This window comes from Mauremys mutica, chromosome 1 (assembly GCF_020497125.1).
Source record: "Mauremys mutica isolate MM-2020 ecotype Southern chromosome 1, ASM2049712v1, whole genome shotgun sequence".
NCBI classification, from domain to species: Eukaryota; Metazoa; Chordata; order Testudines; family Geoemydidae; genus Mauremys; species Mauremys mutica.
Window position 1 is genome coordinate 211,211,506 of NC_059072.1, and position 26,721 is coordinate 211,238,226.

The following is a 26,721-nucleotide window of genomic DNA, read 5'->3' on the forward strand; positions in this document are numbered from 1 at the left end:
TTTAGAAGAGATGGACAAAAATTTAACATGATTTCAATGGAATAAAGCAGCAAAAAAGGCAAAGACAATTTTGTGCTGCATACACAGAGGCATCACAGCAAAAGAAAACTCTCTACATGGCTCAAGTGTAACCATACCTGGAAGTATGAATTCAGTTCTAGACTCTTCATTACCAGAAAACCATCACAGAGTCCAGAGAAGACCAACAAAAATGGTCATGGAGGCTAGAGGAACTGATTTACATGGAAAGATTAAATGCATTAAATACATACAACTTAATTGGTGACTAAAGGGGATATAAGTGTACAAATGTTCTAAAGGTGCAAATATGACGACATATTTATCACAGTATAAAGGATGTTACTAGGAGTAATAAAATTACATTAAGAAAGGGAAAAATTATGATAATCACAGAAAGATTTCTGTCTTCCAAGGGAAGTGATGGAAGCCCCATTGCTTGGGACTTTTTAAACTAGACTGGACAAATCATTAATAGAGATGTAATAAGGAACAATCCTACATCAACAGGGAGATGGACTGAATGACCTAATTTTCTTTCACCAAATTTTATTGTTCTATGACATGGAGATTTTGGGTAAGATTTAAGACTTATTTACTTAGCTCTATTTCCATTTTCATGACTCACCATTCATTCAGAGACTAAAAAATGGATTGTTAGTATAGTATTTTGAGAGATTTTGTTCAATTGTGACAGTGATTTTCTATGCTAAAGCTCTACTTACCACAAAAGTTAGTCTAGAAGTTCATTTAGATTCTACTAAAAAGTGGCTTATAGTTACTAAGCAGTTTGAATTCTAAAGTTGAAAATATAATTTGGATACTTAAAATTTAGCAGAAAATTAGCCCTTATTCAGGAAAGTTTTTCTTCCCAAGAGTTAAGTCTGTTCTTCTTTTGATACTATTCCCCCCCCCCCCCACCTACATTTAAATACAGGTGCTCTGGATGTGGCTTTTCGCTTAGGCCACAAATCCAGCAATCTAATTCATGTGGGCAGATCCCTGAAGAGCCCAATGGATTTAAACAGGACTCCTCACAGAGGAATTTATGCAAGTCCAGTTAAAGTCCATAGGGATCTAATGGGCACAGGGGTGCACTCAGGCAGATCAGATGGCAGGATTGGGACCCTTGACTTTAGTGTCCTTGGGACAGGAATTAGGTCACCTGCAGGTCCTTCACAGCACATCACACATTTTAAGCACTAGCATTTATGTCAGCACAATTCTAAGTATCGCCTATAAACTGCTGCTGCCGAGCCAGTACTGAACAATGTCTCTTATGGGAAAGAAAAATAATGGCTACTCGATGTTTTAAATGTGAGAGTCAGGAAGACAGTTTAATAGTTAGAAACAAGGACACCTGACATTTTGGGTACTAACTTTTTTTTGAAGTTAAGATTGTGTAAAAACAAACAGTGCCAATTACTGTGGATTAAAGCCCTTATTGCACAGTAGATAATTTTGCTAGTCCTTATTAACGTGGAGGCTCAGTGTAGATCAGTGAAATTTAGTCACAGCAGTCCTCACCAGCCTTGGGGAGAGGGCCAGAAATGTCCTGAAGCAGAGCCAGGACATTTATTGTGCTTCTCCTTACCACTACTAAAGCTGCTGGAGCAGCTACATAGTGGTCCCACTTTGTCTGCACAAAGAGAACATAAGTGATCCATCCCATTGCCCATTCCCAACTTCTGGCAAACAGAGGCTAGGGACATTATCCCTGCCCATCCTGGCTAACAGCCATTGATGGACCTATCCTCCATGAATTTACCTAGTTCTTTTGTGAACGCCATTATGATCCTGGCCTTTGGAACATCTTCTGGCAAGGAGTTCCACAGGTTGACTGCATGTTGTGTGAAAAAATATTTCCTTTTTGTTTTAAAACTGCTACCTATTAAATTCATTTGATGACCCCTAGCTCTTCGTTATGAGAAGGAGTAAATAACACTTATTTACTTTCTCCACACCAGTGATGATTTTATAGACCTCTCTCATACCCCTCCTTAGTCATCTCTTTTCCAAGCTGAAAAGTCCCAGTCTTATTAATCTCTCCTCATATGGCAGCCGTTCCATACCCCTGATAATTTTTGTTGGAAGTGGAACAGAGATGCTCATCTGCAGTAAGGAATGGAGACCTTTAGGAAGCCATCTCTGCTGCCATCTTTTTGCTTCCCTGAAGCATTCAGATTACTTGTGAGAACAAAGAAGCGGGGGGAGGGGGAAAGAATTGGGGTCTCTCTCTCTCCCAAGCTCAGAACTTGCATGAGTCTCATTTACTTTCACTTTCTTTCTACACAGATCTTAGTGAAGCATGGAGTATTCACAAGGTGGTGATTTTTCTAAAGACCTCTGCGTCTTGCTCCAGATAAAAGGCTGGTCATTTCTGTGACTGTGGGCACAGCGAGAGCCTGAGAAAAGGGGAGCTGGGAGGATGAAGAGCACAGTTACAGGTGTGCTCTGTTTCAGAGCACTACACAGTGCTGACATGGAACTCCCACATTGCCCCAAGGGAACTGCGAGGTCTAAGATAGTGGCTCCATCTCCAGCAGACTTGGTAAATAGCAATAAAGGAAATATACTTTCAATGTGGGTTTGCAGTTTACCAAAGTGTGGGCTAGCAAGGTTTTACTGCAATCAAAAATACATAGCTACCCAACTACTACTCTGATCCTTTCCTAATATCACACTTCTCCCTTTATTTATACAATTAAAAGACTTTAAATCATAATGTTTTTCTAATTTGTTTCCAACAATGCAATGCCAGCATTGCAAACTTTACAGCAACACTTAGGTGTTAAAAAATTATTTTAATAGGAATTATATAAAAAAAGAAAAAACACCCATATATTTTGGATCATTTTACCAGCATGCTTATTGCTGGCCCAGGATTTTGAGAGCTAGGAAAACCAATTAACAAGCATATAAAAACCAAAGCAAAACCTAAATAAATTAAGTTGCTACAGTGGGCTAGTTTCAGCCAATTTAGCTTTGGCAGAGTAGCAAATCTGATTTGCTATGAGTGCAAAGTGTTATTAGGAAGGTTTTGGAAGAGTAACTGCTCTTCCTCAGCATATATGCTGAAACATGTGCACTAGGCACAAGAGAACGATTGAGAAAGCATACAGTAGAAACCTCAACTCACTTTCCTTAATTGGTTTGTCTCTTAAATGTTCAGTTTCACTCTGATAAGTGACCCCACAAAAATGGCATTGCGGGACTGCATGTTTGTGTCTCCGTTTCCACATCAAAACATACTAGCTTATGAACAAAAGTATTTATTTCCCCTCCTAACTGCCAGTCCTGCAAGCTATTCAGGAATCTCAAAGTCAAGCTGGGTGGCTTTCCTTCTTGTGCATCACCATCAGTAATACAAATCTTGCAGGTCACATTATGCCCTCACTGACCTCTGTGAAACCCCATTTTCTTCAATGGGTTTACACAGGGGTACTTAATAAGTTCTGTAATTAGAATTTAACACTCTTATTGATGCATAAGGAGGAATGGCCTTCCAGTCACACACATCTGTGTTGACCCTGCAGTAACAACAGTAAAAATTTAATTTAGTCACTAATGGTAGCAGGAATTAATCTAAATACACAGAGGGAGAACTTCTGTTGGGTAAAATGTAGCTTTTTATACATACACTTTAACCACACATTACCACCACATAACATTACCTATGAATGTTCAATTTGTATGCATTTAAATGTCAAATTGTCAGGAAAATGAGAAATTGTTTTATTATTTATTGGCTCTTATTTTATGGAAGACCAGAGATTCCCCACTAACTGTTCTAAACAGAAAATATCATCCAGAAATTAGTGAAGGGGACATTAAACCTTTAGGCACTTTGAGGATGTGTGCCATATCAATATTGAGGTATTGGATATAGCCTGAAAATGACCACTGCCATATTGCTGCAACAGTAACATGCATATTAAACTTTTTGCAAGTACAACATTTGTTACTTAAATTAATATAATTTAAAACTATTTTGCCCAGAGTGAAGAAAAGATTTTCTTCCCGTCACACTTTTTGCTGTAGCTATTTTGAAAAGCAAAAACAACAACATAGGCTAGCTTTCTTCAAAGTGGCAAATGCAGAATAACCTCAACTTGCCATCTGAAAATTAATTGCTACCAGTCATGATTCCCCAATTCAGGGGAGAGGGGAAAAATCACAACCTTCAAAAATCTCACAAGTTTTTACATGTCTCTACAATCATTGCACTGTTAAAATTAATCACATTTGGCAAGGCTGAACTAGCAGATTACATGTTTTTATCTAAATAGAAAAAAAAATACACAATCATCTCGGAGATAGCGTGTTTAACAATAATTACTGGTCCAAATAAATATGAACTATTTCAGCTCTAATAAGAAGGCTAATATTTTGAATTATAACTTCCAGTAAGTATCCCCAAACATAAGTGGGAAAATTTTTCCCAAATTTAACAAGTTCAGGTATTATTAAAAAACCATGAAAAACTGAATTAAGTTGTTGAGCACTAAAGAACACATGGAAGCACAAAAGTGATGATTGCTACATAGAATATTAAAAAAAAATCAAATGAATTCATCTCTATATCCCTCCCTTATATTACACTAAATGCATAAAAATGCACTTGTGATTATTTTTTTTGTTCATTTCAACACTACAGACCTTCTGTTTGATTAAGCAGCTTTGTTTCTATTAACTTAATTATAAAAAAACACCATCAAGCTTGTGCTCATTAAATATATACATGTATATATATAAAACATACAAAAAGTACAAGATAAATCACATTAAGAAACTTCTACAGGGTAATTGTCCTAATTTTTTATTCTTAGTCAAGGGCCAAATTTTTCTGTGCACAAAAATCTCAATGTGACTGTAGTTCCAGAATTCAGCATAGTGCCATTGCACAGAATTAAACTTTCTGTGCAGTCAATTAAAAAATAAAACAAAAAAAACCACACACCACAGGACAAAATATTCTTCTTAAATCAAATTCTATTTGTGAATTCAGCAAAATAATTTCTATAAAATAAAACAGCAAAATATTTAAATAGTATAGGGTGGGCTGTATCTGTTTTGCAGGGGTATTTGGTTTTTAGACAGGTTGCAAAAAATTACACACATTCAAGTTACCAATTTTCATTTAAATACAGTATTTACTGATGCGTTTCTTGAAGTCTTTAAACAAATGTTTATTCCAGACTAGAGATACCTTAGAATTGTATGTGACTAACCAGTAGTTTCTTTTATAATTAAACCCTGCGTCTAAAGTTAAGATTTCTTGTATAATGGTTAAAGAGCTAAGACAATTCTTGCTTTCAAGTAGAACTGTGAATGAGCGGAAAACCAGCAAGTTAACTTGGTGCAGTGGCACTCACAAGTACTGTGTGATTTTGTTGACTTCCACTTCACTGGGATGCAGTAGAAGGAAAGTGTTAGTAGTTTATCTAATAAGCTTTACCAAAGAAACAAAACAAGCACACCAAATACAGTCTATTATGCTCCAGGCATCCTGGCATAGCAAAATTTTTGCATATTTGTTTTAAATCTTTTAAATTCCTATTACTGAAAACTAAGTGTTTTTATCCCACCCAGAGACAGAACTGTCCAACATTAGATGTGAGGAACATATGTGCAACTGAAAACCACTTGTTTGTCACATTTCCCTCCCTCTCCCATTTTGTAGTCTAGGTGTAAGAAGAAAAAGCTCTGAGCAATACAGTTGTCACTTTGGGACAACTACTGTCATGGTTGTTTTTTCCCTCCCCGATTGGCTACACTAACCTGGTGTGAAGCCATGCTAAATGTTACAGCATAACTATAGCTTCAAAGTGATTAACCTAATACCAGAATGAAAAAGGCAATGAAAAAAGATCTAGAAACAATGTTACATCACCAATTTTCCACATCAACCAAATAATTAAAAGGTTACCAGCCATTACGTTGCTCATAGTAAAATCGACTCCAGTGGCAAAGAATTAACATGAAACTATTTTTGTGGTTGACATGGATAGGCTTTTTCATAAAGGAGTTGATCCAACTGCCATTAGGCAGGCAACACTGGTTGCAGAGCGCAGCGGATATATCAAGAAGTTACTTTTTGTTTTCGTAGATCTGCGAGTCTCATCAAGACAAAAAAAATGTTTCTTGCTTAAGAATTAACAGTCAAACATTAATATACTATATACACCTTTGCCATTTACACATTAGCATCAGGCCATTTATTACAAAACACTATACACTTTCCACTGCAGGCAGGTTATATATTGACAGCAATTTTCTGCAGATAAGACAGTGAATAGACTCTCCACTCCATGTTGATTAGGAATAGTTTTTCTAGTTTTAAATATTAGCCAGACACAGAGAAAGGTTGGACTGTAAGGCCTGGGTGCACAGTCTTGATGGAGCAAGTTAATTGATTATGTGCATTTAACTAATCTTTTGTCTGAGGCGGGGAAACTTCTTCACTGCCTTCATAATTTTCTTGTGCTCGTTGGCCAGTTCGTTGAGGGTTGTTCATATGATGTGCTGCTGGGCCTGTATATGGCTGTCCATGCACATGGTTATTCTGTAAAATAGAATAAAACATTTTAAGGAGATGTTATGCTTGCGAAATTTTTTCTAAGCAATTATAGTGATTCCCCCCCTCCTTTGAACATACACCACTGAAAAAAATATCCCAAAGCATAGTGAACTGGTTAATTAGTAATACATATTTCAGGATGTTTATTCATTACTGTGAAGTGTCCTGCCCTTACCTTTTAAATGAATTTATGCTGAAGATAAAAAAATTCTGAATTGAACTTGCAAAGATTAAGCTATAGTGAAAAATTAGTAAATACAGATTTTAAGTTGCAGACAATTACATGCAAACCAACGCAAAAAAAAGAGGATGAATGGAATGCTGCCTATGTGATGTGTACAGTTTACATTAAAATGTATATATAGTTCTACCAAAAGATAAAACGGTATGGGATAAAAATTTAAAAAATAAACACACAATAAAAGAAATTAGCTATAATTGTGCAAACATACATTAGGTTTTGCCCACTAAAAAATAATTGTTACAGAAGTAAATAAAATCTGAACAGTTATTTTCTCCAGATGCTAACAAGTACAATTTTTGATTAAAAATACACCTATACAACTGTCAATTGTAAAAAGTTGTCTGTCCATGATACTTTAGGGAACTGCAAGATTTGACCTTATAATAAACCTATTATTGCAATACTAAGAAAAAAGGGTTGTGTGTGTTACAGGGTGAGAAATGCCTGCTGTTGTGAGAAAGTGAACACATCACACAAGTAAAGGATTAATCAGTGAGTTCGTGATAAGCTGTGGCTTAACTCCAAGGGGATGGAGAAGTCTACATCACTTGCCAACTGCTCTGCTGAGAACATCAGTAAGGAAAGCAAGATGAAGGGGAAATGGGTTTGGCAGGGCAGGAAATTAAATTAGCAGATTCAGAATATATAAGTGATTTGGAGAAAAGTAGGAAAATAAAAACTGCAGTTAACTCTGGGACCTACTAATTTAGTTATTACCAGCTCAATAAATCTAGGTATGATTTTTTTCAAATCTAGCTTTCTGTTTGAATAGACGCTAACAAAATAGTCACTTAACCCAGAAATAGATTTAAATTTTATATGCACTTTAAACTTGGATATCAGTGTTCACAGAACAAATTATATATGGGACAAAGTCATTTTTAAGTACCGGTAATTACTAAAGTCTAAAGCAATTTACTAATGTAAGGCGGGATTCTATCATTTAAGTCAATGGTGCAATTCACAGAGTAAGGTGATAAACATGGAAGAAGCACAGCTGAATCAAACCAGTATGCATTCGCTAGGGGATGGCAGTCAGCATATGTGCTTTTAGTATAAATGATAAATATCTGTTATGGTAAAATGTTGGGTTTTATGTGAAATTCTGATGGAGAAACTGCTTCTAGTAAATGGTGCTCAGAATGTTCATCTTTATGATCACTCTAGAAGTGTGAGATTTGAACTATAATGTGTTTCTAGTTAAATATTTATTACAGTGTGAGTTAGCATGAAAGCTAAAACAAAAAGTTAGACTTCACATCCTTCAGTGGAAAGTGAAGCTCTACACTGTTTACCTGTTGATACTGGGAACTGGGTGAATGAGGATACAATGGGGCATCTTCTGGTGGGGAGGATTCATGTTCATCTGGGGCATCTGGGTCATCGGGTTCCTAAAATTAATGTACAGTAAAATATTACTTTTCAAATCAAATCCAATCCCATTCTTAAACTGTAATCTCACTGTTCTTCGGAGACCAAGACGCTCCTTCCGTCCCTCCCCCCAACATTTTAAACAAGCAACATTAAGTGGCAACTTGCTCAATATCATAGAGAAAAGTCTTACTTTTGATATAAGTTATCAGATACCACCTTCTCTTCATAGAACTGAATTTCACCATTTTAGTTCAATTAGGGGTATTCCAACTTTGGAATCAGTTAATGCCAATACAAACGGTAAGTAACATGAGAGAAGATTACTACAAACCATCAGCACTATACAACTGGCAGTTAGTGGAAATGATTGTTAATTTTAGGCAGTTTCATACTAGCAAATAAGTTACAGAACTTCTTACTTCTAAAACCAGCAGAAACTGGGAACAATCTGCTGCCCGACTCACTGTTGCTACTACTGGATAAGGTACAAAGGATTTTGAGCATTTAAAGCAGCAATTTTATTTAAACTTTCCGAAGTCTAATTCTTTACCTCTTCTGGGCAGAGTTCACAAGCTTTTGCAAGGGTCATTCTAGCACTGTGAGATCTTTCCAAGAAGTAACCATTTGATGTTTCATTACTCTGCACTGGGGGAGACCAATTATTATATGTGTATTGTGGATTTCCAGTATATGGCCTACGCTCAAGTTCATCTCCAAGCCATTCTACTGCCCAGGTCCATTTTCTCTTCAAATCTCCATTGCTCTGCAGAGATAGAAAATTGACAGTTCAGAATCCCCTTTTTATTCTTCAAATACCAATACTTCTCTATTGCCACAACATCCACCTATTGGGAAACAGATTACCATCTTCACACTAGCCCACTGTTTAAACCAGAGGTGGGCAAATTGTGGCCCACGGGCCACATCCGGCCCACGATACCCTCCTGCCCAACTACTGAGCTCCCGGCCCAGGAGGCTAACCTCTGACCCCTCCCCTGCTGTTCCCCCTCCCCCACAGCCTCAACTCACAATGCTCTGGGTGGTGAGCTCTTGCTGGGCAGCGCCGCGGCCTGACTCGGTGCTCTGTGCTGCGCGGTGGCGTGGCTGGCTCTAGCCAGGCGGTGTGGCTGCCTGTCCTGGTGTTCTGGGCAGCGTAGCTGTACCACTGCCAGCCACCAGTGCTCCAGGAAATGTGTTAAGGGGGCAGAAGGGTTTGGATAGAGGGCAGGGAAGTTCAGGGTGGTGGTCAGGGGGCAGAGGTGTGTGGATAGGGGTCAGAGCAGTCAGAGGGCAGGGAACAGGGAGGTTGATTGGGGCAGGGGTCCTGGGGGAGCAGTCAGGAAGGAGGGGGGGCTGGATGGGGCGGCAGGGGGCAGTGGTTGTGGGGGCAGTCAGGGAGAAGGGGTGGTTGTTATGGGGTAAGGGTCCGGGGGGGGAGCAGTCAGGAATGAGAGGGGGCGGGGGAGGGTCAGGGGCAGAGAGTCTGGGGGCCGTCAGGGGACAGGGAGGGTTGGATGGGACAGGGGTCCTGGGGGGGCCATCAGGGGGCAAGAAGCGGGGTGTGTGTGGGGGTGTCAGATAGAGGGTAGGAGCCAGGCCAGGTCTAGCTGTTTGGGGAGGCACAGCCTCCCCTAACCAGCCAGCCCTCCATACATTTTTAGAAACCTGATGTGGCCCTCAGGCCAAAAAGTTTGCCCACCCCTGGTTTAAACAAAAGTTCTTTTTACTGAGTACATACATTTTTTTCCAGAAGGGTAATGTGACAGGAAGCATTGGTGGGTTTGGAGCAGCTGCACACAAGCATTAATACCATCTGTATATTACTGTCAAGTTTAGCTGAATCCCTCCCTCCCACTTCCTTTTTCTGATCTTTTGACAAAGAAATATTCAAATGAGTTTTACTTAGAGGAAGAGGGCAATTTACTCTGTTGTAATTTGCTTGACTTACTTTCTATCTAGAATTCTAAAACAACCATGAAGTCAGAATGGAAGGTATCACCTGTAAGATTTGGTAGGCTACAGGACAGTTGCTGAAAAGAGCTACCATGCACTTTATACACTGGTAAGCTCTTTTCTGATAATGGTTCTTAGAACGCTGAATGGTGTCAAATAGCCCATCCCTGTCATCTGGGATTCCTTTAAGTGCATTGTGAATCCTGCAAAAAAAACAAACAAACCAAAAAAAACCCCCCAAAGGGTCAAATTTTAGTCCTCAAATTTGTTCATTGTTACACATTATAAAACAGTGACTGGAATTACACTTCAATTACACTGTAATTATAAAAGTTAATATTCTGATTACAGGATTTTGTAGTAGGTGTGTTCATCAAAAAGTATAACAGAGTAATTATAATGTAATGTATTAATTATGACTCTAAAAGGGTTAAGTAACAATTCAGTTATATGCTTGACCTCCTGGATATACGAAATCGGAGTAATCAGATATCAAAAAAGTATAATGACAATTATAGCTATAACAATAAAGTGTAACCCATTGATCATTAGTTCTCAATCAACAGAGTTAAAACAAATTCTTTCCATAAATATCTACCACCCATTGTAATGCTAGAATATAGTTACATCTCAGAAAGGTTGCTTACCTTACAAGTAAATGTTGCTTGAGATGTCATCAGTGTGGATCCCGCTATAGATGCACGTATGCCTCATGCATGTGAGATAGGAGTCTTTTTCTGGGGCTGTGCATGCACCTTGTGCTTCTTCACATTCCTGTACAATGCCATAAAGGGCAGAGGGTCCGCAACCGTCCCTCAGTTCCCTCATCAATTCAGAATACCATATGCTGAGGGCTCCGAAAAAGTTGGTATGGAGGAGAGGTTGTGGGATCCACACTGACATCACCTTGAAGAAGGTTTAGTTCTGTCCACACAGTGGATGAATGAACTTGAAATGTCCAAAGTATGCAGTTTTTCCCCTGGTGTAGAATGGGTTTTTGGAATACAAATTAACTTGATTGAGTGGAATTCTGATACCATCTTAAGGATGAACATAGGATGAGGTCTCAGTACGACCATGTCTCCGTGAAATGTCATGTAGAGAGATTCAGCCACAAAGACCTGGAGCTCACAGATTCTCCTAGCAAAGATGATGGAAACCAGAAAGACCATCTTTAAAGTAAGATAGTACAGGGTGCATCCCGAAAGTAGCCAAAAGGGAAGCACAGTCAGATTTAGGAAGAGGATATTATGCTCTCACACAAGAGTTAGTTCTTTAGCTGGGTCTAAATATATAAGAGGTCTTTGTGGATCTTCAATACAGTTGGTTGTGAGAAGATCGAAGACAAGTGTACAAGTGCCAGGTGGACCATGATAGAGCTAAATGAAAGGCCAGAATGTTTTAAATGCAGTATGTGGTAAGATCTTTGGTACCTAAGTTTCTACTGAGACTGGCTTGTGCTGGGCCACCCATACGGAGAACCTCTTCTATTTTGTGGAACTGGTCCTTCTTGTATGTTGCTTACAACTATGTATAAGGATTTCCTGCATCTCAAAGGAGCAGTCTCTGTCAATAGTTCTCAACCAGCCAACATCCAGGCTGTCAGATGTGGTCACTTTGGGGCTAAATGCAGAGTATGATCATTGTTCTGAGCTATGTCTGGCAGAGAGATGGGAGGTTGAATGGACATTTGTTGCAGGTTTCTCACCCAAAACTGCCTTAGCCAGTAAGATGCCATGAGGATAACTGTGGCCTTGACCCCTCTGATTTTACATATTACTTTAGGAAAATTGGGGAAAAGGCATAAGTGAGGCTTCAGTTCCACAGATCCCCCAAGAGCAAAAGTTGGACATTTGGTGTTTTCCCTAGTGGTGAACAGGTCTTTTGTGGGACACTCCCACTTCGAGATATCTGCTGGATGATGGAGCTCTGCAGTGACCACTTATAACTGGTGAGTGACTGTCTGCTTAAGAAGTCCTCTAGGCTGTTGCTGGCCCCTGGGAGGTGAAGAGCCATTGGGGTTATCCTGTGTTGCTGACAACATTCATAACATGATCACTCCGTGGGACAGGGGTAATAAGCACACACTGGTGTGTTTATGTAGACCACTGCAGATGTGTTGTCTTTTATGCAGAATTTCATGTCACTCTAGGACCAGGTGCCTTGCATCTTATATGGTCCAGGTGACCACCCCAACCTGTCTCTGACACATTTGAGATTAGTGTCACTGTTGGAGGGAAAGCAGAAAAGGGTATTCCACATGTTTTTGGGGTGTAGCTACCAATTCTGCTCTGAGATGACTCGAGGTGGAACATCTGGTGTCTTACTGGGCAACAGACTGACCTCAGAGTTTTAAGAGTCGCAGGTGAAGTCTAGCAAGTGGTGTCAGATAATTGCCATGCTGACATTTGGCTTAATAGTCAGACAGGTCTGCACTGTCATCATGGCCTGATTTGATTTTATTCCATTCAGTAGTCATTGCAAAGAGAGGTTCTTGTCCTTGGAGTGATGTGAGGAGGCTATTTCAGCTCCTATGATTGCTCACTTGTGATGGAGTAAGGAACAATTTTAGTTCACCAGGAGGTCTAGCTGGGTGAAAAGGGAGAAGGCAGTTTTCAGGCCCGATGTTCTTCTGCTCTTCCACCTTTGGTCAGCCAATCATTCCAGGTAAGGGTAGATATGAATGTACCTTCTCCTCATATAGGATGCCACAACAGCAGACATGTTGTAAATATTGTGCATGCTATGGAGAGTCCAAACAGCAATACTTCGTACTGATAATGAATGGGCTCCACTGTGAGGCTTAGCCATCCACCTATCCCACAGAAAGTACCTATGTGGAAGTACACATCCTGTAAGCTGAAAACCATGAATCAGTCTTGAGTCTGAAGGGATGGAAAGACGGAGGCAATAGTTAACATTCTGAATCTGAGATATGTGTGTGTGTGTGTGTGTGTGTGTGTGTGTGTAACACTTCAGAATTCTCAGGTCTAGGATAGGATGAAGACACCCTGTCTTTTCTGGAATGAGGATATATCAGGACTAGATGCCTCTTCTCCTGTATTCTTGAGAGACCTCTTCTGTGGCTTTTAGACAAAGCAACAAGGCTAATTCTGTTTGCAGAAGGCTCTTGTGAGAAGAGTCCCTGAAGAGGGATGGGGAAGTGGGTAGGCAGGGGGAAAGAACTGGAAATGGATGGCACAGTGGGCAATGATGTCTAGCACCCATCTGTCTATTGTAATTGCAGACCAGGCCTATTGGAAGGAGGCAAAGTTGGCTTGCTGAGGTAATGATTGGCTCTAGACAGGCTTTGGAGTGGCTCTCAACACTTCTGTCAAACCTGCTACCTCAGAGAAGGTGCAGCGTGCATTGCAGAGAAGGACAGTGTAAATGCCCCTGGAGTACTGGGGCATTTTTCGGAGTGTTTTTTTCAGGTTGCCTACTTTAGGAGCAAGAGGGTGTTCTCTCAGTTGTGATCGGCTTTGTGTATATCCCTAAAGACTGCAATGTGGCCCAAGAGTCCTTTACTGAGTGGAACACCTCATCTGTTTGACTACCAAAGAGCTCTATTCCTTTGATAGACAGCTCCTCTATCGTGCATTGCACCTCCTTAGGAATGCCTAATGCTTGCAACCAGGATAGATAGATCTCTGCTGAACACTGAGAAAAAATGAGGTGAAGGTAACAAGGAGCACATCTCTTCAACTGGCAGTGCCGAAACATGGGGTGATCTTGGTAGCAGAGGAGCCAGTGCCAATCTCTACACAGAGGACATCTTGGGTGGAGACGTAGACTCTTGCCAGTATATACCTCAGGGTTCTACCAACAGTGCCCATGACAGCACATGCAAGACTGAGAATGTTCTGGCTGGTAACATGCCTGAGCCATGCTAGTGGTTGAGCTTTAATCCCTAGCCCCCCATAGTAGCAGAGCACTGGTATGGTATGTGGCTTTCCTCAAGGCAAAACTGGTAGTGGCAGTGCCCAGTGGTGAGTGGAATAAGACCATCACAGGATAGGCAGAACTCAAAGCTGGGGGATTTTTAGTTTGCCTTGAGGCGTGGCAGTTGGTGCAAAGTGCCTAAACCCTCTGTACAGGAAGGCTGTCTTGTTTTTTTTTTTTTTTTTTTTAAGCGGTTCAATTGAAAGCAGTCCACTTATTAGTGGAGAGAAAGAAAAACAAATTTTTCAGGTAGATCAGTGAAACTGAATGGCAGCAAACACTAATAAGTAGTGGGGTGCCCATGGGCGATAAGAAGGAACTGGGAGATGGCTGTGATGACTCCACCCTATATACCCTCATAAGGGAGCATGAGGTGGCACAGACCCAGTGGACACTGCTACTCAAAACACTCTGATATAACATGCTTGAGGTGCATGCACACGTACAGTGAGATCCACAGTGTGCATACTTGAAAAATCCTAGTTAAACTCTTATTTCAAATGCTGAAAATCCAGCAGTTGGACATATGAAAAGCAGTAACACTATTCAGAATCCCAAACCTACCCAGCACTTTTGCACAGGTCTAATGTTGCGTCTTATTAAATTGTTTCCATCTCCAAGAGTATTTCTTAAGCTAAAGACTATGTGAACTTTATACATCTAGCTGAGTTGGATACGCAAGTGTTGACACACTATATAGGGGTTCAGAATCTAGGGAATGTTTACACTGAAGCTGGGAGCAAGCCCCCTAGTCCGGGTAGACAGATTCATAATAGCCTGGCTCAAGCTAGCATGCTAAAAACAGCAACATGGATGATGTGACTGGGGTGACAGCTCTGGCTCTCAAGCCCATGCTACACTCTGGGTCCAAGCTCAGGTGGCTAGCCCAGGCCTGCATTTGTGCCACAATGTTCATGCTTATGTTTAGTGCACTAGCTCGAACTGAGCTAGGAAAACTGTCTACCTGGGCTGGGAGCCAGGCTCCCCTCTGTATTGTAGACATATCCTGGAAGGTTTGTTGGGAACAACTTCCTCTCAACATGTAAATCAAGACTTATAAATAAAGAAATAAATTAAAAACAGCAAGCTACACCACTGTCTTCTCAGAGAAGGTCTTCAGGGATATGTCCAGGTAGCAGCTGAACTAAAAAGTCCAATCCAACTCTAAAGGGAATGACTTAAGGGTCCCCTAACATTTTCATCACTGCAGTCAGTTTTCATTGCAACACGGTTTCAAATGATTTACTAAAATCTAACTACTAATATATTGCCACACACAAGCTATCAAGCAAGTGGCTGAATTTCAAAACATGGCCAGCTACCACCTAGATCATATTTATTGCAAGTTGTACCCCTCTTCCATGACACTGTGTATGTATGTTTTGTTTCAGACTGAAAGCTCTCTGAGGCATGGACAGTCCCTTCTTTTATGTTTGTACAGTGCTTTTGATTGAGGCTACCAGAAAAAAAAGTCAATATTTATAAAGTTGCAAAGAAAAATAATTGAGCATTTTAATGGTAATTTAAAAAAGTCCTTATTCTCTCAATTGGTGAGAATTGTGTTTCAAACTGGTATGAATACCTGACACTCTCAAAAGAGACAACAGTCTATTAAAATGTGAACTAATGTAGAATGTTTACTGTCTTTGAAAACCGCAAACTCTCCCAACTTCGTGTCAAAGGTAATAGTCCTATCCACATAGGAATGTGTCATGACCAGTAACACCACTATTACCTCTTAAATGGAACAGACACTTTACTAGAATGTTTCCAAAGAAGCAGTCGAGCCTAATGACACTGAGTACCAATGACTGCTGCTTAACTGGAATATTAGTAAAGGTTCCACTTTTAGAGGGATGCATTCAATTGGTGTTAAGTGGCTAAACAGCTTTCTGCCTGTTGTGAAAAAAGTGAAATTCTAAGCTCAAGTTTTAAATACACAAGTTGCCTAATTTAAAAGCAGGGCTAAAAATGAAGTAAGCTGAATATAAGTTTTGTCCTTGTGTTTTGATTAGTAGAGTTTAAGTCTTTTCAGATTTTTTAAGTCCATTTCTCTTAATCAGCAGAACCATTTAGTTGGGAAGAGAAACTGTTCAACTGGGGAGTCCCGAATTATGAAAAGATGGAATTCTACTGTAAAATGGAAAAAAAAAAAAGAATACTAACCTGTGGGTCTGCCAAGAGTCCTCAATTAATAGGATTTGCAAAAGCAGATCCAAGTAAGGTCGAAGTTCATAGGTGTATGAATATGCAACCTTAAAAGAAGTGAAAATGAAGTGAAAATTATGTCTCAGAAAAAAAGGTTTCTTAATACATGATGGTTGTAATAAAGGTAACTGGGTCATGAGTTTGAAATGGTTGCAATATTCATGTTCTGAATATTCAATTCTGCTTCTCTGGTGATCGATCTCAGACACTTTTGTCACACTAGGGCCTTCGCTTCCCCAAGCTGAGTTTGGCAAAACTCCCTCAGCTCTTGGGAATTTTGATTCCTTGGGGTGGTGGTAGCAAGCACTGCATAGAACATGAACCAGGCCCCTTACTATATGTTGCACATAACCTCCCCTCTATTACAAGATATAAATATTGACATTTCAGCAATCCATCCAGTTACCTCAGTTGTATGTGCACGTGAGATTTAAAAAGGAAAGAAACTGACTAAAAAATGAAACTAAGGGGAAAAAACACATCAAAAAATGACGCCCCCAAACTCTGAGGGGAGGAAAGTGAGTGAATGAAAATCCTGTGTGAAAAATATAGCTTCAGAGACGCAGAACAACAAGAAAATACTTTCTATTACAATTCTTGCTTCTGGAGAGTAAGCCACACAAAGGTTATCCCAAAAGAAGAAGTAAACTGCAAATAGCTGCAAAAAGCAGTAATATTAATGTCAATGTTGTTTTTTAAGATACCACTGGACACTCCAACCTATATGATGAATATAAATGTCACACGGAATAAAACTAGTCCAACTTAAATAAGGGACATCCAAAAGTAAAACAAAACTTCTACTGGGGTGGGAAAATGTGACCTAGCAGATACACTGAAGTTTTGCAACATACTGACTGGAGACAAAAAAGGATACTTGAAGACATGAATCAATGAAACTGCAGCTCCTTTGCTGACTGTGGCTAGGAGGGAACTAGCCAGTTTGTGGATGGTGACACACAAAGGCCAGTATGATCTGGTTGTGCTATATCCTGTTATCATTGCCCTTGGGGCTCCTAATTTTTAGGATCTGGGGGAATTCTACAGTACTTCAGTATGAAACCCCAAGAGAAAATCCTAGCAGAAGGCATCCAAAGAGAAGTTTATTTATCACATATCAATACAATTTCTCACATGGATATCACCTCTCTCTATGGCACATTTTTACACTTACATATGCCCAAACTTAAAAATCAGGGAAGCAGATGGGATATTTTATTTTACCTGCCAGAGAAGTTCACTTAGGACAGTGGAAGAGAATTGAGGATTTTCCCAACAACAAAAACGAAGCAATTTGATGGTCTCTTCTGAGTTGCTGCAGTCTTCAATAATTTTCTTCACATAGCTAGTTCGTACAAACAAAATGTCTGCCACGTTCTGCTGAAGTGCCATTATAGGCTGCGATAAATTAGGATCGCCATAAGGGTTTGAAAGTGGGGGATTACCTGGAACAAACAATTAATACTGATGAAACAGTACTTAAGTACTTTTTAATATAAACAAATACATATTTAAACTCTGGGACTAATAAATGAAAGACAGATGGTATAATCAATGGAAAGACTTAAAATAAGATACTGAACTTATAATAAACTATCCCCTCCATGAAAAGTTCTCTGGTATAAAGAGCTAGATTCTCTAACATTGAGGCAGGGGAGTTGTGTGACCTGAGTGAACTACCTCTTATTTTGTGGGGCATTACCACAGTTGAGATCACTGAAAGCATTGGAGCTCCTCTGGTATATAAGGGAATGACTTGTTGGCAGAGTGTCCTCAGTGAGGGCCCTTCAACTTTGGAATACACTCATTGTCCCACTTGTCTAAAATAAACCCAAATCGGTTTAATTTTACAGCATGCTCTAAAATTAAACTGACAATTGGGATAAGGATGTATGTGGTGGTTTGGATGCATACAGATTTTTTTGGAGGGGGGTGGTCATTGGTGAGGAAGATAAGAGGTGGTGCAGGAACTGAGGTTGGGGTATTTAGTTCTGTGGACTTGTTTTGTACAGAGAAAAATTGTTTCTTTGCTCCTGGTATTTTGGTTTTAGTTAGATTATACTTAGGGTGACCATATTTCCCTATGCTGAGTAAGGGACACCTGGTAAAATTACTCATATTCAAGCGAGTTCAATGGCAATCAGAGCTATGCAGTAGACATTCAAATTAACATCAAGTTAACTGAGCCCCTGTTAAAAAGAAATACTGCATAATACATTCTTATCTTTAAGGATTTAGGGTTCACATGGGGAGAGGTGACACACACACCTGTACACCTCTCGTGTGGGTGTGTGTGAGAGAGAGAGAAAGAAACACACACACACACCCTGACCAACCCTCCCTGCCCAGCACTCTCTGCCCTCCATGCCTGGCTGGGCCCCAGGGATGGACCTGCCTCTCTTGGTACCTGGCGCTGCACCTTCCCAAGGAAACTTGGAGGGGTGGGGGAGAGGTGGGCATGTAGGGTCACATGCCCTCTCCCCGATTTCTGCCAGGATTTACACCAGAATGTGGCCAGCAGCAGCCTTTCAGCACTGTGAGAGGAAAGGGATGGGAGCTGCGTCCAGCCACAAGTGTGTGACGTGGCCAGAGTATTTGCAGAGCTCATCCCTTACCCGCCACCACCGCTGGAAGCAGCTTGTCCCTTCCCTGCCTGCAGAGTGTCAAAAGGCAGCTAACAGCTGCCTCCTGTCCCCTGGCTACAGCGCAGGCAGGAAGGGGTTAAGCCCCATGGATGAATTGTGCACCAGGGCCCAGGGAACCTGACTGCAGGGGCTTCATGGAACCTGGCCAGAGAGGTGACTCATCAGGGTAGGGTGCCTAGGGGACGGAGCAGCCCCACACTCCCTGGGGGCAGGACCCAGGATGTGGGGAGGAAGGGAATGAAGAGGGTGCTAAGCCCCTGCTAAGGGGGCTGCTGTGGAGCGGGCAGGTTTGGGGCAGGAACAGGATGGAAATCACTTCCCTCCCGCCACTCCAGAGTTTAGCTGAGAGGTGTAGAGGCTTCGGCACATGCAGGGCTCGGCTCAGCTCCTTCTGGCCAGTGCCCCAGGCTGCAGGATCTTGGGCTTTTCCTGGGGCACTGGCTCAGCAGGGTTAAGTTTTAGTTAAGTTTCATCAGGTATGTCAGTTCAACTCCATTCATTTTAATGAGAAGAATTTAGCCCAGTCTTTATAAAACTAAAACATCTAATTGCAATAGGTTTGATATTAATAGGTCCTCTACACCTTCCTAATTGTGTTCTTTTAAAAGGCCTAAATAGGCTTAATGGAGAATGATTTGTAGTTTTAGTGGGATACGTATATCAACATAGGATTTGGCCACTGCAGAATCAGGAAAATCTTTATTACAAAATGTAAGAAACTGCTAAATATAACATAACAAACCCCTTAAGACTACTGCTCCAGTGAGTAAATTTAATAGTGAAACACCACATATACTAATAATTTACTAACTTATAACCAATGTTTTCAATTCATTTAAAAAAAACTTGTAAAATTCACTATACCATTGATAGAAGACTGCATACGTGATGACACATTGCAACAACGGATTAGCTGTGACACTACAGTGTACAATTTTCCCAGTTCAGCATACTGATATTTGATTGGAGGGCCTGGGCCTTCATCAAGAGCCACAAGCATGAACGTTGCAGGTACACTTAGTTTCAGAAGTTGTGTCTTTTCTGCTACACCTTCAGAGGGACAAAAAAATTACATCTCATGGATAGTATTGATAACAATACGTTTTTATAAGCTTAATTGTTACTGTTCTTATATAGTTGGATTTTTTGGTAAAATTTTTTGAAAAATTTGAAAAAAAGTCATATTTTTCCATTGCTGGTTCTTATTCATGCTCTCAGTTATACATTCCTTCTGGGAGGGAGATGGGGGCAGGGGGAAGAAGTTGGACTAGATTCTTATTAGGGTTTAGCTGAAAACTGCATATATCATCAGAATTATGAACAAAAACATTTCCACAATGGTGCTCATTAGTGCTCACGTAACTAGAGATCAGTCGCTAAAGAACATAAGAATGGCCATACAGCGTCAGAGCAATAGTCCATCCAGCACAGTATCCTGTCTTCCGATAGAGGCCAATGCCACATGCTTCAGAGGGAATGATAAAATAGGGTGATCATCAAGTTATCCATTCCCATTGTCCAGTCCCAGCATTTGGAAGTCAGAGGCTCAGGGACACCCAGAGCATGGGATTACATCCCTATCTTGGCTAATAGCCATTGATGGACATATCCTACATGAACTTTTATTTTGTTTTGGTAAATACTTTTGGCCTTCACAACATCCCCTGGCAATGAGTTCCACAGGTTGTCTGTGCGTCATGAGTCTCAACGGTCTCCAATACTTTGCAGGAAGAAAGGTAAAGCCCACTTGTATCAGACTGCGAGAGAATCAGAATCCAAAGTGATCTAAGTTGTAGATCATTACTGCAGCGAAAACATGCCTTACGATAGTTTTATATGTTATCATGAAGCATAAAGGTATCAGTCATTCAGATTGCTGACCACAAAAAAATGACATTTTAAATGAAAAAAATTATCCAGTTGTGGACAAGCTTAATTAATCAAATGACAGTAAACAACTAAAAATGTCACCAATGGATAAACTGTGCTGACTGAAGCACAAAATAGGTAAGAACTCAAGCCAATCAGAAAGCAGCATGTCAAGAATGATAGTGAATAGCAGCATACTGCATCAACATCAGTCACTAGAATATGATTAAACTTACATTATTTAATAAGTAAACAGCCACCACATTCAGTACAGTAAAAATAAAGAGCCACTGTAGGCAAACATTGCCACAAAATCAATATCTAGATCTGAAAATAAACAAGCCTTGCAGTTTTGGGAAACAGAAGATTAAGTCCAATTCTTAAACTTGGCTCTCTGAATTGGTTACATGATGTAGTTAGAAAACCCCTCCAAGTAACTGATTTGCTAAGCTGATTTTTGCCTGAGCATAACTGCTTATCTCATTATAACAAGACCACAGCAACATATTGTGAGACTCATCACAATGCTTAGTCTTTATATAAACACTTTACACTGTCTAAACACTGTACAAACTTTAATTAACTTCTCTCCCCCTACCCCTCGAAGGTATGTACTAAAGTTTTTAATGTAATTTAAAATTGTGATCTGATGTTCAGCACCTGGAACAATTTGGCAGGGGGCTATTTGTAAAAACAATATTACTATCGCCATTTTAGGATAGAGGAATCAGAGGTTAACTGACTTACTCAAGGTTAGCAAGTCTTCTGCTGACCTGGTATTAGAAGTTCATAGTCCCAATCTTTGATTACTAGACCACACTGACCATGCACAGTCCAGTGAGACTTTGGGCAAACCATTTAGCCTCTCTATGCCTCACTTTACTCAACTGTAAAATGGGACATTATTTCACAAAAGTGTTGTGAAGTTTCATACACCCATTGTCAGAAATGTTTTGAAATACTCAGTTGGAAGTGCAACATAAGTAGCAAATATTCTTAAAAGTATTAACACCCCCACAAGTACAATATGGCCCGCAATTTTTTATTGATCCTGGTCATCTCATTATTTGAGTCAGCATGATTAGTTTCTTATATGTAAAAACAGAGTGCCTTACAGCAATACCATTAAGCATATTTCATAAACTACTTACCTAGGTTGGCATACATCACAAACAGATTGAAATACTGTTGCAAATGGCGCCCATGCTCAGACACTTCCCTTCTAAGAAGGTTTAGTACTGCTCTCAGCAAGTGATCACTCAAACTTAAGTTATCATAGGCCTGCAAAACAAAAAAGTTCTAATATCAATGGCAGTTCCTGAACAGTTTCTATTCAGTAAATCCTTACATAGGAGCTCAATACCTGATTACACTGTCAGCCTATAAGTGTCATTTTTCATGCAGCAAACTAGTATAAGGTGAAGCCCCTTTAAAGGGGAATAGTTAAAAAAACAGGTCTATGAAATTCTAAGACAGCTTCAATTACTGGGTCCCAAGTGAGAGAAATAAGAATGCTCCACAGTACTCGACAAAAGAAAAATATTCACTGCTTTCCTATTAAGATGCAGTACATACATTGGGAAAGAAACAAGTGCTCAAATTATAGTTAATTTTTTTTGATAAAATGTATAATTATAAGAAAAACCCATTCATAACTAGTAAGGAAGGAGGATGGGCAAGCGATACTCTACGATAAGCAGACTTAAGGGAAAAACAACTGCTTGCATATATTTTGATCTTCTCCAGAAGTTAAGAACTTAAGACAGAAAGGAACTATCGGAGAATAAATCCGGTTATGTATTTAAAATAAATGACCTGTATATTTAGAATGTGACCAATCATCACAGATAATGCAATAAAAATAATTCATGTTCCTTAGCAAGAGTAAACAGCCTCCAATAAAGTAAAGGATATCACTGTTAATTCCCTGGAGAAAAAATTAAGAGTTAACAATTTTAATATTAAATAAAAGTTCATATACCAACATACTGAAAAACCGCTCAGGATTTAGCACTGGTACTCATCACTATGCTACATGAACACATCACAGGATCATAGCTGGTAAAAGTGAGGTACCCTTGTGAACTTCATTAAGTCTTTGGCTCTTCTCCCTTTCTCTGGTTATGGGAAGCACTATCTGAGCATGTAAAATGCAACAAAGAGTCCGGTGGCATCTTATGGACTAACAGATGTATTGGAGCATAAGCTTTCGTGGGTGAATACCCACTTCATCAGACGCATATAATGGAAATTTCCAGAGGCAGGTATAAATACGCAGGCCAGAATCAGTTTGGAGATAACGAGGTTAGTTCAATCAGGGAGGATGAGGCCCTCTTCTAGCAGTTGAGGTGTGAACACCAAGGGAGGAGAAACTGCTTTTGGCTAGCCATTCACAGTCTTTGTTTAATCCTGAGCTGATGGTGTCAAATTTGCAAATGTTTCCTCCCTCCTCCCCCAATTTTACTGAGGATTTTTTGCAGGGAGGAAGGGGATAGGGCGAACAGGGTTGTCTGTGGCAGAAAAGGTTTATCAAAGGATTTGCAGCATTCCTTACACGTAGTCACACTATTGATTAGACCCATCTTCTAAGTAAGTTTGTTCACTGGCTGGGTCACCTCAACCACCAACGGCTTAACTCCAGCTCTGATATGCTTCCTTCTAGGCTTTGTGATTTGCAATGTCCAAGAGTTCATCTGTCTCGGCAGGTCAGAAATGGGAGATATATCCCAGCTACATTACAGACTATGATTCCTTAGTGACATTCCCAATCAGGACCAAGGCCCTGAACTGGCATGAGAAGGAGCAGGAGCCAGTAGAGGGAGTAAAGTACAGGAGTGCTGTACTTATGGCAACCTATCTCATGGAGGAGGGGGAAACTGCATTCTGTGCGAATTGGAGCCTTTGAATTGTTTACAAAAAGTCAGCTTCTGACATAGTGAATAATTCAACCTGGAGATGACAAATCTCTGCATCACTGTGGCCACATCCTCATCTGGAAGAAAGGTGAATTTTCCTAGAAAGCTGGAGGTGGAACATGGTGTTTGTCAGTGATGCAACCTGATCATTCAGGCTCAATGATGAGCTAAAAAGGACCCCAAAGCTTCTCACCCCTTTAATGAATTGTGTGTGTGTACGTACACAAAATTAGATATTTTTCATTGTTGTATGCAGTGTTGGTCCCAGGATATTAGAGAGACAAGGTGGGTGAGGTAATAGCTCTCATTAGACCAACTTTTGCTGATGAGAAACAAGATTTAGAGCTATACGGAACTCTTCCTCAGGTATGAGAGAGAGACAAGCTTTCAAATCTACATGAGAAAGAGCTCCGTGTAGCTCAAAAGCTTGCCTCTCTCACCAACAGAAGTTGGTCAGTAAAAGATATTATCTCACCCACCTTGCCTAATACACAAAATTAAACAGATGGCAGAAACAGTTGCTAATTCAATCCAGAAGATAGGCCTTTGTTTTATAGTACTGAAAGGCCAAACCTTGCTTCATTGCAAAGAACTGCCAAGTCCTCAGAGTTTGTGGTTCTTTCTGTATCATGACAAAAGAGCAAGCCTCAAGATCATTCAGGGCAGTCCTGGAATGTTCTACGGCACTAGTCTTCATCTAGAGATTGGTTCAAACAGTGCCCATCCACCACCTTACCTTCTTGATTCATTTTCCTATAAAGGTGAGTTGGAAGACTGGATGATAGTTGGATGAATGTTTAGCCTTTATATATCATGTTATACATCTTCAAGTCACTTCACAAACACTATCAATCCTCAGTGTCTCTGTCAAGAATTATAGGTAAATGGTACCCATATTTTGAAGAGAGGAAACTGAAGCAAGAGAAAAGTGACTTGTCCAAAATCCGAGTGGGTGGCAAAGCCTCAAGTTACAAAAAATAAACAAAAAAAGTTTCAGACTCCCAATTCTGAACTCAAACTGCTGGAAAACACGCTCTTCTGCTTTCTTCTATGACTTCAGTGTCAAGCGATGGCTTCCCTAAGCAGTAGCTGCACCTCAGCAAATTTCATAAAGTCAGCTCTGTACCCCCCTACACTAAGGAATTAATAAATCAATCCAACCTGTTACTAACTCAATGTTGACTTTCACTAGCCATCATCAGCTAGGATTTCCACCCACAGGCAGTGGACTTAAATCCATAATGGATTCTCCAGACATTGTGAGGTAAGACTCTACCAAATAAATGCAGTGGATGTATTCATGCCTTCTCACTTGGACAATTGTCTGTCTACACTGAGACAAACTGAACAATGAGACTTCTTGAGACACCAATTAACTAGACTTCACCCAAAGAACAGCTCCAACCAGTAATGGCAAACCATTTATATTTGCATTAATTACAGCTTTATGAAATGTTCCCTAGACTCTATTGAGTGCTCCTCTGATCATAACTTCATCGTTCACTCTGCTTGTGACTCATGGTCAGAACAAGTAAGAGAAAAGGCCCAAAGCTGAAGCAGCACTCTCAGCACTTCTAAAAAGTGCTATTCTGTGGCAGGCCATGACCAATACATACATAAATAAATAAATAATAAAAGTTGACTCCTCACAATCCATATGTGGCTCTGACCACCTTAAACTTGGTCAGCATCTAGGATTAAAGACTGGAGGTTCTGTCAAAGCAGAGACCCAGCACATTAGAAATAAACCCTAATCTGTGGAGCCAAGAGCGACTGTGGTGGCTACTAATCTAATTTTGCAATTGAATTTGAGGCATAAAAAGAATGAACAAGAGTGTCCAGAATGTCTCTTTTAGTTATTGATACATTACCAGTCACTGTAATATCTAGCTGGTGACTTGCAGTGACTTGAAACATATACATCATTGATGAGACTAATACTGATATATTGCATCCAGTTCTGGTGTCCACATTTTAAAAAGGATGTTGAAAAACTGGAGAAAATGCCTTAAGATAAACAACTTGGGCCCTTTGTCTTTCAGTGTATCTAAAGAACCACCAGGGTTGACTTGATTACAGTGTATAAATACCTTCACAGGGAGAAAATACTGAGTACTGAACAGGCTCTTAAATCTAGTGGAGAAAGGTATAACAAAACAATGTCTGGAAGCTGAAGCCAGATAAAAATTAGTGCCTAATTTCTAAATTTAATTTACCAGTGAGGGTAGATAGTCATCTGCCATTGCAACAAACTACCAAGGGAAGTGCTGACATCTCTTGGTAACTTCAAATCAAAACTGGATGCCTTTTTGGAAAGTATGTTTTAGCCAAACACAAATCATGCTTTAGTCAAACAAGTTATTGGGCTCAATATAAGGGTATCTGGGTGAAATTTAACAGCTTGTGATATACAGAAAGCCCAATTAGATCATCTAATGGTCCCTTCTGGACTTAAACTTCAAGAATCTTGCTCCATAATCACATCAACAAACCCAAGAGCTAGGTTTCAAAATCTCTTGGACTGAGAAGATGACATCCATTGTTCTAGTCAGACAAAAGAATAATTCTGGCATTATGTGGAACAGAGTCAAAAGAGATCTAAGTGAGTCTTTCCAGTTCTCCTTTAAATAGATTCTGAACATGAGTAAGACAGATTCCTGAGAGAAAGCTACAGAAAAGTGTAGGTGACATTAGATGTCTGCTTTACAGAAGACCTTAAGATGACCAAAAGCCTGCAGACAACAGGTAAAATAAACGGCAAAAGACAGAATGAAGTACATTAAGTGCCAAGTGAAACAGGTGAGTGGCCATTGCTAGCCTGGAAAAAAGACTTCTTTAAAATTTGTCCAGACTTTTGGTTAAGGAAATTAGTCAAGTAAACATAAAAGGTTCTGAAACCCCAGACTGTCTTGGAATAGAACAGGGGTGGCCAACCTGCGCCTGAGAAGGAGCCAGAATTTACCTATATACATT

At 40.0% G+C, this 26,721-nt stretch overlaps 1 protein-coding gene across 2 annotated transcripts in view; it reads right to left on the bottom strand.

Annotated features, from left to right (window-relative positions):
* Positions 1-4,744: 4,744 nt before the first annotated feature.
* The window catches only part of USP9X (ubiquitin specific peptidase 9 X-linked), a 227,155-nt gene continuing 205,178 nt past the window's right edge, over positions 4,745-26,721 (bottom strand). For both annotated transcript variants that reach the window (XM_045002691.1, XM_045002690.1), the window contains exons 38-45: positions 21,985-22,114; positions 19,829-20,014; positions 17,544-17,764; positions 16,278-16,366; positions 10,216-10,372; positions 8,767-8,979; positions 8,138-8,233; positions 4,745-6,583 (exon numbers count right to left, since the gene is read on the bottom strand). In XM_045002691.1, coding sequence (XP_044858626.1) covers positions 6,449-6,583; positions 8,138-8,233; positions 8,767-8,979; positions 10,216-10,372; positions 16,278-16,366; positions 17,544-17,764; positions 19,829-20,014; positions 21,985-22,114 — 1,227 coding nt within the window. In that variant the 3' untranslated portion in view covers positions 4,745-6,448. The remainder of the gene's footprint in view (positions 6,584-8,137; positions 8,234-8,766; positions 8,980-10,215; positions 10,373-16,277; positions 16,367-17,543; positions 17,765-19,828; positions 20,015-21,984; positions 22,115-26,721) is intronic.